This window comes from Leptopilina heterotoma, unplaced genomic scaffold (assembly GCF_015476425.1).
Source record: "Leptopilina heterotoma isolate Lh14 unplaced genomic scaffold, ASM1547642v1 Lhet_44, whole genome shotgun sequence".
Lineage (NCBI taxonomy): Eukaryota > Metazoa > Arthropoda > Insecta > Hymenoptera > Figitidae > Leptopilina > Leptopilina heterotoma.
Genome location: NW_025111084.1, coordinates 498,983 through 513,493, shown reverse-complemented (window position 1 = coordinate 513,493; position 14,511 = coordinate 498,983). Strand labels below are relative to the sequence as shown.

The window sequence follows — 14,511 nt, the reverse complement described above, 5'->3', positions numbered from 1 at the left end:
TTAATAAAAACTGAATATTTTGAATCATTTTTTCATTTTTATCATTGAAATAAAATTAAAAAATCAAATAAAATATTTGAATTATTATTACTATTATTTTTTAGCATTATTATTATTATTAATATTAATTTTTATTATTCGTATTCATTATAAAAATTAACCAAAAAATTTATTTTTTGAATAATTTTTCCCTCTCATTATTATCATTATTTTATTTTAATTTTATTTTAATATTAATTTTAATATTAATAAGCAATATTAATTATTAATAATAATTATTGATATTAATTATTAATTTTTATTAATAATTTTTTATTATTCTTTTTACTATTACTTTTATTACTTACGAATGGACCAAAAAATGTATTCTTTGAATAATTTTCCCCTCAACACCTTGAACTATATAAAAAGTGATGAACATTAATAACGAAATAAATGGTAAATTTGAAATTTAAAATTTATATCTTTTATTTTTTTTGGCCTCATTGAAAGTCCGAGGGACATGGGGGGAACCTTTATTGCTGTGACTATTTAGAAATGAATATCGGGTACCTATTGGGATTTAAACACACACACACGACGACCTTAAAGAATTCAATTCCAAAGTTCAAGGTTTTAATGTCAAGATCAAACATTATTATTTTTCCAAATTGAATCCATAAACCAGTAAGACTTCTTTATTTCAGATGTAAATTTTGATGAAGGCAACAAACAAACAAAAAAACGTGTCAATTTTTTTTTACATTGAAAAAAATAAGACAAAATAAAAAAAAAAAGATAATATTTTTGTGCCAAGAACTTTATTAAAATTCTTTAAAATAATTAAATTCCTGCGAAAATTTTTATAAATTATGAAAATAATTGAAATCTTGTTTAGAATTTTCTTAAAATTATCAAAAGTAATTGAATTAAAATTGTATGAAAAATATTTCAATTCTCATAAGGAATATAATCAAAATTTTCCAAAATAATTGAATTTTTGCCAAGAATTTTGTTAAATTTTATTAAAAAATTAAATTCTTTTTGAGAAAATTTATTGAAATTGTATTAAAAATAATTCATTTCCTGCGAAGAATTTTATTAATGTTTTTGAAAACAATGCATAATTAAAATTAATTAGTAAATTTGTTAATAATTGAATTTTTTTAAATTTTGCAGCCGCAGTTATTCAAAAATTGCCTTTTTCATAAATAATAAATTATTAATATTAATTATACCTAATAATTTTAATAATAGTAAATAATTATAATAATTGTAATAGTAATAAATAATAATAATAATAATAATAATAAATAATTATAATAATAATCACTAATTAAAATAATTGATTAATAATTAAATTAGTTTCAATCAAAAAATTGCATTGTTCTAAAAAATCAAAATTATCTCATTTTCAAGATTTAATTAACTCTTCACACCGAGATTGATGAAATCGTGCTACTGAAATTTATAATAATTTTCCTTGAATTCGTACCAAATACATAATTTTATGTTTAATGTTTCTGCAATTAGAATTTGATACCGATTGCATAATTTTTAGGAAGAAGCTTTAGAAAATTACATCTCTTATGGCGAAAATTCTACTACATATTCAAATAACTAATCGTTCACTGTGACATAATATCACGTGCATATATACTCAATGTCATTCACCTTTATCTCTTCCAAAAACCCATTCACTTTTATCCTTTAAACTCTATCCCTCAACTTGACTCATTGTTTTCTTCTTGTTTTTGTTTTTTTTACATTTCGATTTTCAATCTCTATAATGAGAAAAAAAAAATGTTGCCTAATTTATTTATTATATTTTCATTCTTTATTTTTGATAATTCTATCTCAATGAGAAAAAAATAACTGACACGTGGTTTTATTTTGCCTAAGTTTGAAATTTTTTTTAAAGATATACATTATAACTTATTTGAAATTTTGATTCCGTTGATTAATATATATAAATAATTATCACACAAAAAAAAATTTGATATTCAAATGTTCGAGGGAAAAAAAATTGTGGGGAAAACCTGAGTATAAAACTATAAAAGAAGTTTTTTTTTAGATTTATGACACTAAAAGATACTTTTATCACAAAAATTCAATTATTTATAAAAATTTAAATAAAATTCAAGGCAAGAATACAATTATTTTCGCATAAATAATAAAAAATACTTCTTAAGAATTCAATTACTTACTTTTAAAATTTTTTTATAAAATTCTTCACAAGAATTCAATTATTTAAAAAGAATTAAATATAATTCTTCGCAAGAATTCAATTATTTTCAGAAATTATAAAATTCTTCTTAGAAATTCAATTATTTTTTTAAAAAATTGATAAATTCTTGAATTCTTTGTTTAATTCTTTACAATTATATTATTCAATTATTTTCACAATATAATAAAATTTTTCACGAGAATTCAATTATTTGAAAAAAATGTAATTGAATTCTTCTCTGAAATTCAATTATTTTTTGAAAAATTGATAAATTCTTTTTTTAATTCTTCACAATTGTTCAATTATTTTCCCAAGTAATGAAATTTTTCACGAGAATTCAATGATTTTCATAAATAACAAAATTCTTCTCAGAAATTCAATTATTTTTTTTAAAATTGATAAACTCTTTATAAAAATTCAATTAGTTTCATAAATAGTAATAAAATATTCTTCGCAGTAATCCAATTATTATTATTATTAAATAATAAAATTTTCATAGGAATTCAATTATTTTCATAAATAACGGAATTCTTCTCAGAAATTGAATTATTTTCAAAAAAAAAATTGATAAATTCTTTATAATAATTAAATTTTGAGAACCATTCAATTATTCAATATATTATTTACTTTTTTTATTTAAAATTTTAAATAGTTGAATTTCAGTTTAACTTTCTATTAAGAATTGAATTAAAAACAAATTTCAGTTGAAATTTTAGATAATTGAATATTAAAAGCATTCTAGTGCGATTTTCTTGTAAAATAACTAAATTTAAAAAAGATTATTAAATTGAAATCCTTGAAAATTTTAATTGTTGTAAAACTGTAATAACATTTAAATTTTTACTTTGAAAAATTATTAATTTATTTTCTTAATTCCTGCAAACAATTTAAATTAAAGTTTATTAAATAATTTTATTTGTTTACTTTGAAAAATTCCTTTTAAATAAAATTTTTTTTTTTTTTTTGATAAAACTTTGGAAAATAATTGAATTCTTCAAAAATTTAGAAGCAGGATTAGAATAAAAATAATTGTTTTTGATTGAAATCAGGAAACAGTCTGGAAAATTACCGAATCAAATTTTTGTGAATTGACTAAAATACATTTTTTTTTATTCGTTGAAAATTAATTTTCGATAGCTACTTTTTTTCAATACTTTTTTCAGTATTAAAGCTACTTTTTGATACTTTTTTAAAAATTAATTATTGTGTGTGAAGCCTGCTTTCAAAAAAATAATGAATGAATATTAAATAGAAGTGGTGCGAAGTTAATGGCCTTCAAAAAAGAATGTTTTCATGGACCTTTTAAATATTGTTAACGACTAAAGTCAAGTATTAGTTTTTGAAAACTCTTAATCCTTGGATAAAATTTGGAAAGAGGGGGGGGGGGGAGGGATTACGCAAAATAATGAGAGAAAAAAATATTATATCCATTAGAAGCGATAGTGGGGCTGTTAGGAATAGTTTACTCTGAAATTCTAATACGAATTTCTTACAGTTCAGTTTCTATCACCACACTGTACGGAGGTGATTGTGTTTTTTTTTACAGTCAATTAATATAAACTAATTATTATAATTACAATAGTATAAAAATAACTTAAATTTTTCGTAAAAACAAAAAAAGATATAAAATTTAATTTTCAATTAAATAGAAATCAATAAAAGTTACAAATAAAAAATATAAATAAAAATATGAATTAAAAATAAAAATATAAATAAAAAAAACTAGACATTTCTTTAGTTTTAAATTTTTTTCAAAAACTTTAAACATTAGAAAAGCAGAAAGTTAAAGTCAAATTTTTTATTTTTGTATCGTTAGACTTTTTGAATTATTAAATACTGAACAATAACATTTTTATGACTTTCATGAAAAATTGATAAAAGAAGAATTAATTTCAATAAATACATAATTTTTAAATACAATGTTTCGTTAATTCCTTTAATTAGTTTCATTTTAACTTTTTTGTAAATTATTCCAAGACGTTTAGAAGCAAGAAACGAAAACAAAATTTTAAAAAACTTTTCTTCACTAAAATAAGTCCAAATTGAAAAATTTATTTAAAAAAGTTATTTTTATATTCCCGGAAGGAAAAAATTAGTTCAACGAAGTGAACGCTGAGAATTCTTCCTCGGGAAAGAAAATTAGTTAATTATAAAAATTAATTTTTTAGGAACGCGGTTTCAAATGATTGTGTCAATTTGTGAGATAGATTAACAAAAAAAAAATAAATAAAAATGATTGGAAAGACAATTTTACCATCGTTGGTGATAGCATTAGTTTTCTCACTAACGAGAGGATATGATATCGACGACAACGACAGAAACAAGGAAATTATGAGTCGAACTTTACCGGCTTATGCATTTGCTGAGAATGCTAATTTATTGAATGGTTCTGGTTGTGAGAAGGATTTAATCGAGTTTCGAGAAGCTATCGACAACCGGAAACTGTGGAGTTTGAGAAGTTAGTAAAGAAATTTAATTTAATAATTAATTTCTTTTTTTTTTGACGCCAGATTAATTTTACTTTTGAGTAAATAAATTAAATTCTCCTAAAAACCAGCGTGACTGCAAATTTCTCTCTTTCTCTGTTTTTCTTTTTTTCATTTTAATAAATTGATTTATCAACTTTGAGTGGAATATATAAAAATTGAAACGAACCTTTTTTTATGTAAAAAAAATCCTGCGAGACTGTTTTCTTGAAAATATTTTTGAATTTTTCCTCAATTGTGGACCATTTGCAGCCAATCTGAAAAAATGATAAATTTTCAATTAAACTGATCATTTCATTAGTGTTAATAGTTGTAATTAGTTTATTATTTATTTATTTTATTTATTTACTTTACATAATAAACGGGCTTACAAACGGGCTTTATTATTAATTAATATAGATAAGCAAAGGTTACGCGCGAAACGCAATATTTCTTTTACTATTATGCAAATTAAATTTATTTTTTAAATTCAAATATAAATTTCAATTTTGGAATTTTTTCAAATTCAAAATTTTTGAAAAATTGAATTATTAACTAATGTACAAATTATTTATTATTATTTACTTTTTTCAAGAATTTTAATAAAATTCTTCATAGGAAATCAATTATTTCCAGAAATAGCAAAATTCTTCTCAGAAATTCAATTATTTAAAAAATTTTTGATAAAATTCTTTATAAGAATTTAATTATTTTTCTATATACAATTTTAACCGAATTCCGGAAAAAAATTTAATTGTTTTCGAAACAATTCAATTATTTTGAAAAATTTTAAGAAGAATTTTGTTATTTTGAAAAATTGAATTATATTTTCATAATTAATAAAATACATCGCAGGAATTTATTTATTTTCAAAAATTTTAATGAAATTCTTCAACAAAATTCAATTATTTTCAAAAATTTTAGAAGAGTTTTATTATTTTCAAAATTTGAATTACTTTCCTAATTTTAATAAAATTCTTCGCAAAAATTTTATTATTTTGAAAAATTTTGTTAAAATTAATTATGAGAATTGAATTATTTTCATAATTGATATAATTTTTCGAAAAAATTGAATTATTTTCATAATTAATAAAATTCTTTGCAAGAATTGAGTTATTTTCAAAAATTTTTAATGAATTTTTTCAACAAAATTCAATTATTTACAAAAAATTCACAAAAATTCAATATTTATTTTCATAAATAGCAAAATTCTTCTCAGAAATTCAATTATTTAAAAAAATTTTGATACAATTCTTTATAACAATTCAATTAATTTCAATACAATTTTAATTAAATTCCTTGAGAGATTTTATTTATTTAAAGTAACTAAATTATTTTGAAAAGTTTGTAATAAAATTATTCGAAATAATTAAAGTCTTTTTAAAATTTTTTAATGAATTTAAACGTCAAATTTAATTTATTAAAATTCGAAACCTTATTTAAAAGGAAAAATTATCAAAAGAATTAGGAAACAAAAAAGTAAACTAATTTCTAAGACTATACCGGAATACGACGATTATTAATAGATTAAAGATGTAATTCTCAACTAAGGAACTGTTTAATTTTTCTTTTTTGTATATAGTAATATTAAGAAATATTTAAACAAAAAAAGAACTTTCATTCAATTTTAAGAAAATAAAAATTAATTTCAAATAATATTTTTCATTCTTAATTAATTTCAAGTGAATTCGTAACGAAACGCTCAATTTTAATTAACTGCTTCGTATAATAATTTTAAAAAAATTGTAACGCTCATAACTTTAGGAAAATAAAAATTAATTTCAAATAATATTTTTCAATCTTGCCGTTGTCGTTAATTATCATTATTATTATTATTACAAATATTGACTTTTAGAATCAAAGAAAATTAACCATTACGTATTTCCAACTGTTCTGTAATAATTACATAAACGTTCTGAATATTTTGATAGTGTTTGGCGAATTTTTTCTTCTCTTTTGAAAAAAGAAAAAAAAAATGAAATCGAAATAAAATCCAACTGGTTCGAGACTCTTGGCGGAAATTGAATATAAATATTTGATATAGAAATAATAATAATATAAAGAATGTGGCAAAATGTATTGAAAATGACATTAATTTCCACTTGTAAGGATCATTTGGTGTAAATTGCATTGAAATGATTGTAGCTTTATGAAATGACAAGGAGAAATAGTCACTGCATTTCCCCTGCAATATATATGTGGATATAAAACAAGTTTCTTGTATAACATTCACGCGAAAGTGGATCTTTTTCCCTCGTCTTAATAATCACGCACCTGACACAATCGGAACGATAATCAACTTATGCATACACCATCAGTTGTGTAATTTCATGTATACACGATTATATCAACCGATGGTGTTGTGTATTCATAATTTATTATCATTGCAAATCTGTCTTTTCACATGTTTTTTTTCTCATTTTATTTGTATAATTATATTTTTCTTATCAAAAATACTTTTCTCATTCATCTCACATTAGTGATTTTTTTTTGTATACTTTACAAGTTTGTCAATTTATATAATACAACTTTTTCAAACTAAAATTAATTAACTAAATTTTAATAAACAAATGTTTGCAAACTTTTTGAAATTAATTAAATTCTGCCAAGAATTTTTTTTTTCAATATTGTTGAAAATAATTAAATTCTTTCTAGAATTATTTTTTTAAAATGTATTGAAATTTGAAAATAATTAAATTCTTTCGAGAATTTTTTAAAAAATTGTATTGAAAATAATTAAAATCTTTTGAGAATTTCTTTTTTAATTGGAATTGAAAATAATTGAATTCCCTCGAGGTTTTTTTTTTAAATTGTAATGAAAATATTTAAACTCTTTCGAGAATTATTTTTTAAAATTTTATTAAAAATAATTGAATTCTTACGAGAATTTTTGTTTTAAATTGTATAGAAAATAATTAAAATCTTTCGAGAAATTCTTTTGAAAAATTTGAATTCATGTTAAGAATTTCGTTATTTATGAAAATAATTGAAAATAATTGAATTTTTGAGACGAATTCTATTATTTATAAAACTAATTAAATTCCGGCAAAGAATTTTTTTATTTATAAAAATAGTTGAATTGTCGAGAAGAATTATATTAAAATTTATGAAAATAATAATTTAATTACTGCGAAGAATTTTAATATTTATTGAAAATAATTGAATTCTTGAGATGATTTTTGTTATTTATAAAAATAATTGAATTCCTGAGAAGAATTTATTGTTATTTATGAAAATAATTGAATTCCTGAGAAGAATTTATTGTTATTTATGAAAATAAATGAATTCCAGCGAAGAATTTTTTTATTTATTTAAAATAATTGAATTCCATAGACGAATTTTGTTATTTATAAAAATAATTGAATTCCAGCAAAGAATTTTGTTATTTATTGGAAATAATTTAATTCTTGAGACGAATTTTGTTATTTATAAAAAATAATTGAATTCAGGCGTAGAATATTTTTATTTATTGAAAATAATTGAATTCTTTAGAGTAATTCCATTAAAATTGAATTGAAAATAAATGAATTTCTATGAAGAATTATATTATTTATGAAAATAATTGAATTTTGGAGACGAATTTTGTTATTTATAAAAATAATTGAATTCCAAAGAAGAATTTATTGTTGTTTAAGAAAATAATTGAATTTTAGCGAAGAATTTTGCTATTTTTTGAAAATAATTGAATTCTTGAGACGAATTTTGTTATTTACAAAAAAATTTGAATTGTTGGGAAGAATTCTATTAAAATTTATGAAAATAATAATTGAAATTTCCGGCAAAGAATTTTATTATTTTTTGAAAATAACTGAATTCCGGTGAAGAATTTTTTTATTTATAAAAAGAATTGAATTGTTTAGAGTATTTCTATTAAAATTGAATTGAAAATAAATGAATTTCGTTAAAAATTGTATTATTTATGAGAATTATTGAATTCCTGAGAAGAATTTTTTGTTATTTATGAGAATAATTGAATTTTTCATACAAATTGCATCAAAATTTTTGAAAATAATTAAATTTCTGCGACAAATTTTGTTATTAATGAAAATAATTGAATTACAGTGTTGAATTTTATTGAAATTTTTGAAAATAATTGAAGTGACTGAATTTAAATCATCCATATTTTTATTTTATAAGAAAAAATGTTTTTTTTTATTGTAATGGTTTATTTATAAAATATTACCTGTCAATTTTGTAACTGATTGCTTAGAATTTTATTAAAATTTTCGATAATAATTAAATTCTTTTTAGGAATATTTTAAAATTTCATTTAAAATAATTGAATTCTTATACAGAATTTTATAAACATTTTTTAAAATAATTGTATTTAATAAAATTCCAAAGAATTTTATTAAATTTTTGAAAATAATTGAATTTCTGCGAAGAATGTTATTTTTTCTGAAAGTAAATGGTGATGGTCATTTAAATGTAAATTATGTTTTGATTTCAGTTTCAAACGCGACAGAGAATACAAAATTTGATTTAAAAAACATAAATTAAATTTTTTTTTCATTTTCTCACGTATTAATTCTGAAACATAAATAAAGTTTTATTTTCGTTAAATTTCGAACAGTTTTAAAAAATAGTTTTTTTTAGATTTTTCCCTCCTTTTTCTGTTTACATTATTTAAAGTGAAAATTTTTTGTAAATTTGTCTAAATGAATATTCTGCCGTTAATTTTTAGTGTTAGATTCAAGTGGAGAACCAAGACCAGGATTTATCTATGGAAATAATTATTGGCTGGGAATTCGAAGTCAGTGTTATGATTCTACAAATAAATCGCCAATGATTCTTAGTGAAAGAATAAAATTGAATAATTCACTCTTTCGAAATGTAAAAGAGGAATTTCCACCATTTGACGTTCATTATTTTGTCGCATATTTCACGCACAATAGTACATTACAATATCATGTGACTCTACCAAATGAGGTAAGAAGAATTTTGTTACTTTCTCGAATCTTTTTGTTTGCAAAAATAAAAAAAAAGAATTTTTTATTTTTTGCAAGAATAGAAAAAAGAATTTCTTCTTTTTTTGCAACAACAGAAAAAAGAATTTCTTTTTTTTTTTTTACTTTTTTGCAATTTAATTTGATTTATAATTGTAATTTTATTTACCCATTTTTCTGTGTAGAATATAATCACTCTTGGTCTTTGTTTGCCGGCCACTTGCACCATGGGAGAAATTGGATTGATTCTCAATAAGACATTTCAGGAACGAACTCTCTTGATTGGTGACCTGTACAAAGCAGATTTTAAATTAGTCGAAATTAAAGATTTAACGGAAGATAAATTATTGATGAGTGCTAGAAGAATTTTTATTTTGTAAGTGATTTTTTCCAAAATGTTAGCAAACAAATTTGTTAATCAAATTTTGATTTATTTTTCTTATTGTTTCAGAATTGTTTTCTCATTTATGTTATTGTTAATGCTAATGGGAACAATTTATGATGTTCTCGTACATCAAAGGTACTTGAAAATAGGAAAGAAGTTTGTTTGTTTCGAAAATAATATCGCCAATAATAATGGTAGGTTTTTTTTCTAGACAAATTTAAAATTTAATTTTGGTAAACTTTAATATTTTGAATTTTTTCTCTTTTTTTTACGACTAGGCAGCAATTTTTTTTTGTTTTTTTTGTTTTACTTATTTAATGTTTTTACTTTGAATTTACAATTTTAGAATCGAAGGAAACGAGCAAATGTTTAGAATCAATTACAATGGAAAAACATTGTCAGAGTATTTGGGAAAAAGTACTTTTGTGCTTTTCAATTTACACGAATACGAAAATTATTTTCACAACTAAATTAAATTCCGACTCGATACCAATAGTTCATGGATTAAGATTTTTGGGAATGGCGTGGATAATTATGATTCATACCATTTTCTACATGAGCGATTACGCTGGCGAGTATTTTATTTTCTACAATTTTCAACTAAACTTCTTAATTTCCCTGAAAAAAAATTTTTTTCCTGTCATTTCCCTGTCTTTACTGATATTGTGGCCACTCTGTATTTATTTTCTTTTGGTAATAAATGAAAATCTATTTTTTTGTTTTCAATATAGACAATAAACCATGGTCTTGGCGAGTGTCCGAAGGTTTTACCGTTCAAATAATTTCAAATTCAACATTGTCAGTTGACACATTTTTTTTTCTCAGTGGTTTTCTAGTCGCCTATTTATATTTAAACGAAAAGAGGAAAAAAATCGATAAACAACCAATTAATTACAGTAGAAAAATAAGTGAATTTTTCGGAGCTGTCCTCAAGAGGTTCCTCAGGTAAAAAAATTATTTTTTCTTTCAAAAAAAAATATTTGTTTTAAATAAAATAATAATTATGAAAATTAATTAAATTATATTTTTTTTAAAATAATTTTTTATCCTTCCGTATATTGTTAATAAATAATATTTGTTCGATTCAAGGAAGAAATAAATTAAATGAAGCAATAAATTTTCATTTTTTTGACAAAATTTATTGAAAATTTATTGTTTCATTTAATTTATTTTTTCCTTGAATCGAACAAATATTATTTATTAAATAAATTATAATTTAAATATAATTTAAAAAATAGTAAAATAATTATAAAACTTAATTTAAGTTACAAATAAATAAGCCAATTGCATGAAGTTAAATAATTTAGTTTCTACATTTAAGTTATAGAATTTCACTAGAAGATAGTTTATAAATATTGTGTAAGAAATTCTACTTGTTAATAATGTTCTTATACAACAGACACTTAAAAATTGGTTATTTACTCTAAAATGAGGTAAGAATGAGTAAATATATCTATAAATAAAGAAATATTATTTAATTTATATAATTTTGTAGTGTTAAAAAAAGGAAATGAAGTATTATTATATGCAACTGAATTTTTTTTCTCCTTTTCTTTAAAGATTGACACCAGCGTATATGATGGTTGTCGGAATTGTTGAAGTAAATTCAGCTTGGTACGGTGAGGTTTCACAATTTTACATGTCTGAACGGCCACAAGATGTTTGTGCAAAATATTGGTGGCGAAATATTCTTTACATCAATAATCTTTTTGGTAGAGATAAAATGGTGAATATTTTTATCTTTAATTACTGACTTTTAAATGTGCAAATTATTAAATTAATTTCAATGTTACTTGATTTTACAAATTTTCAGGGATCACAGTATTTTTTTTTTTTTTTTGTTAAAATAAATGAAAAGGTGAAATATTTTCTAAAAATAGATGACAAAAAAATTATAATTACAAAAATTATACTAATACTTATATTAAGACTTTTATCTATAAAACTTTCAACAAATTAGATGTTAAATTTATTGAAATATAACTGAATTAAAAATTTTATAAACTCTAATTTTGTTTGAAAATTTTTAGGTTTCAAATGTTTTGCAAAATTGGTGAAAATTAACGGAATATGTGCGAAATAGATAACAGCATTTAAAAAAAAGTAAAAAGCTATCAGTCTGTGATCCCTGCATTTTATACATTTAATATATTTTATACACATTATAGTAGAAAAATTAGAGGACAGAATAAAAATTTTTTTATTATAATTAGTATTATAACGAATTATTTTTCTTATTCCAGTGTATGTCTTGGAGTTGGTATTTATCGAACGACATGCAATTTTTCATAATTGGAACGTTCCTTCTAATTTTGTCTTCCGTGTGAGTTATTTAAAGAAAATGGAAAGTTAACAAAAATTAATAGGTTCAAAATAAAATACAAACAAAAAATAAAAGAAATATTAAATTGAATATATATAAATTAAAATATACAGAAATTAAAATATACAAAAATTAAAATATATAGAAATTAGAATATATTTACAAATTAAAATTCAAAAAAAAATATAATATGTATAACTTAATTGAAAAAAATATAAGTGAACATAAAAATACTTTCTTTAGAAAGAAGGAAAATTCTCAGCTCCGCAAAATTATAATTTTTCATATACTTTCAGATGCTTTTGTGTAGCTTCAACTCTACTAATTTTAATAATGATAGGATCGATTGGTATAACCGGTTATATTTCATATATCTACGGATACGTCCCTACGTAAGACCAAAAAAAAAATTTTTTTCAAAATTTAATTAAATAAAAATTATGCTAATCCTAATTTTTTGCTTTTTACATGCGCACAAATTTCTAGAATGGATGCGCAATATCACATGCTCGATGTATTGTACGATCCACCATGGACCAGAATAGGACCATATGTCGTGGGAATGATCACTGCGTATATTTTGATAAGGCTGAATAATAAATTACCTTTAAAAACAGTAAATTCCTCTTCACTAACAGTAGAAAATAATAATTCAAATAAATTTGAATTGGATGAAAATTTGCATTCCACTTCTTTTTTTTCTTCTAGAGAACTGTTGTAATTTGTTGGCTACTGGGAAGTTCTTGTAATATTTTTGTACTTTTTGGAATTTGGAAGAGGTACATTTCCATATTCTCGGCAGCATTTTACGTTGGATTCAGTAGAACAATTTGGGCCGTTGGTCTTTCCTGGTTGCTCATTGCTTGTTGCACACGTCATGGAGGTAAGAATAAAAATATTAATTTACAAAAGCGTTATTAATGATTGATATTAATTAATTTACTTACCCATTAATTTTGAAGTTTGATATTTACCTAAATTTCAGAAAACGATTGTTTTCTAATTTAAACGATCATTTTTGATTTTTTCAGGAATTGTCAACAAAATTCTCTCCTTTAGAGGATGGATTCCATTAAGTAGACTCACATATTGTGCTTATTTATTAAATCCATTTATAATTAATTCCATCTTCCTTCATAGTGAAACTTCTCAACATGTGGATTTTATAAGTAATGTAAGTATCGTCGCATAGTTTTCTGAAAATAAAATTGATTTAAATTAATTAAATTATTTTTCAGTGTACGACATTTCTGGGAGTGTTTGGAGTGACTTATTTGTGTTCATATGTGCTCACGCTAATGCTTGAGACTCCGAACATTTTGCTCATGCGATTACTAGTAAAACGCTAGGGAGATAAATAGCTTTATTATTTTTTTTTCTTTAAGAAATGTAAAGAAAGAATAATTTGTAAATAGTATTGAATAAATAGTTAATTCTTCTTATAAGTTTTGGTTATTTTACATGTTAGTTATTTTTAATTGATTATAATTATTAATTAATCTATATTAATAATTAATAATCGTTGTATTCCGGTAATTATCTTTTAAAGGGATAAAATTTATTTAATTATTTTAATTATTAAGTTTATAATCGTGTCGAATATTTTGGTAATTTGTAAAATTTTTATATAAAATTTACAACGAAAAAGAAAATGTGTTATAAAAAACGTGGAAATTTTTACTAGATATACTTAACAATTGACATTAATTGTAAATATGCTAATAATTTTCATGCGATATTAATCAACTATTTAAATGTTTAATACAAGTAATTAAATTCACTCAATAGTCAATTATAAACATTTTAAATAAATTAATAAACAATTGTAATTGTTTTAATTGTAAATAGTGTATATAATTAAAAAAAGAAAAATACAAACTTGAGTCAAGAAGAACCTTCACCACGATGACAATCGACTATTTTTCTCCGCAAATATATTGAAAATTATGAATAAAATTTTCTTTTAAACACTACAGTATATATGTTATTTGTTTAGGTAACGAAGTTAAAAATACTGGAAATAAAGGCTACAATTGTAAATTAAAATAAAAAAAACTGGAAGAAATAATGGAAAAGCCCGAAAAGTCGTTAGAAATCGCATACTCAGAAAAAGAGAGCAGGGTTGGGTTTCTAGATTTTGGAAAATTGTTCCACACTTGCAATTGGCTGGTAATTTACCCGAGAAT

General features: G+C 21.6%; 1 protein-coding gene and 1 long non-coding RNA gene across 2 annotated transcripts; one reads left to right on the top strand and one right to left on the bottom strand.

The window, feature by feature from the left end:
• Nucleotides 1–3,649: 3,649 nt before the first annotated feature.
• On the top strand, nt 3,650–13,770 carry LOC122506811 (nose resistant to fluoxetine protein 6-like). Its single transcript, XM_043619145.1, has 14 exons — nt 3,650–3,730; nt 4,375–4,664; nt 9,356–9,600; nt 9,803–9,993; nt 10,069–10,196; nt 10,349–10,573; nt 10,734–10,947; nt 11,563–11,728; nt 12,246–12,325; nt 12,622–12,717; nt 12,812–12,941; nt 13,034–13,208; nt 13,357–13,499; nt 13,564–13,770. Exons 2-14 carry the CDS (start codon nt 4,439–4,441, stop codon nt 13,672–13,674), a joined length of 2,130 nt encoding a protein of 709 aa, XP_043475080.1. The 5' UTR covers nt 3,650–3,730; nt 4,375–4,438; the 3' UTR covers nt 13,675–13,770.
• LOC122506814 lies at nt 13,052–14,418 on the bottom strand. Its single transcript, XR_006302034.1, has 3 exons — nt 14,205–14,418; nt 13,300–13,521; nt 13,052–13,187 (listed from the first exon to the last, which is right to left on the bottom strand). It is a non-coding gene; the product is annotated as an uncharacterized LOC122506814 (long non-coding RNA).
• Between the last annotated feature and the right edge of the window lie 93 nt (nt 14,419–14,511).

Excerpts from the sequence above, each read along its gene's own strand:
- LOC122506811 (XM_043619145.1), top strand. The coding sequence starts at position 4,439 with ATGATTGGAAAGACAATTTTACCATCGTTGGTGATAGCATTAGTTTTC. Across the intron at positions 4,665-9,355 it reads GAAACTGTGGAGTTTGAGAA|TGTTAGATTCAAGTGGAGAA; the intron begins GTTAGTAAAGAA and ends GTTAATTTTTAG. Across the intron at positions 9,994-10,068 it reads GCTAGAAGAATTTTTATTTT|AATTGTTTTCTCATTTATGT; the intron begins GTAAGTGATTTT and ends TTATTGTTTCAG.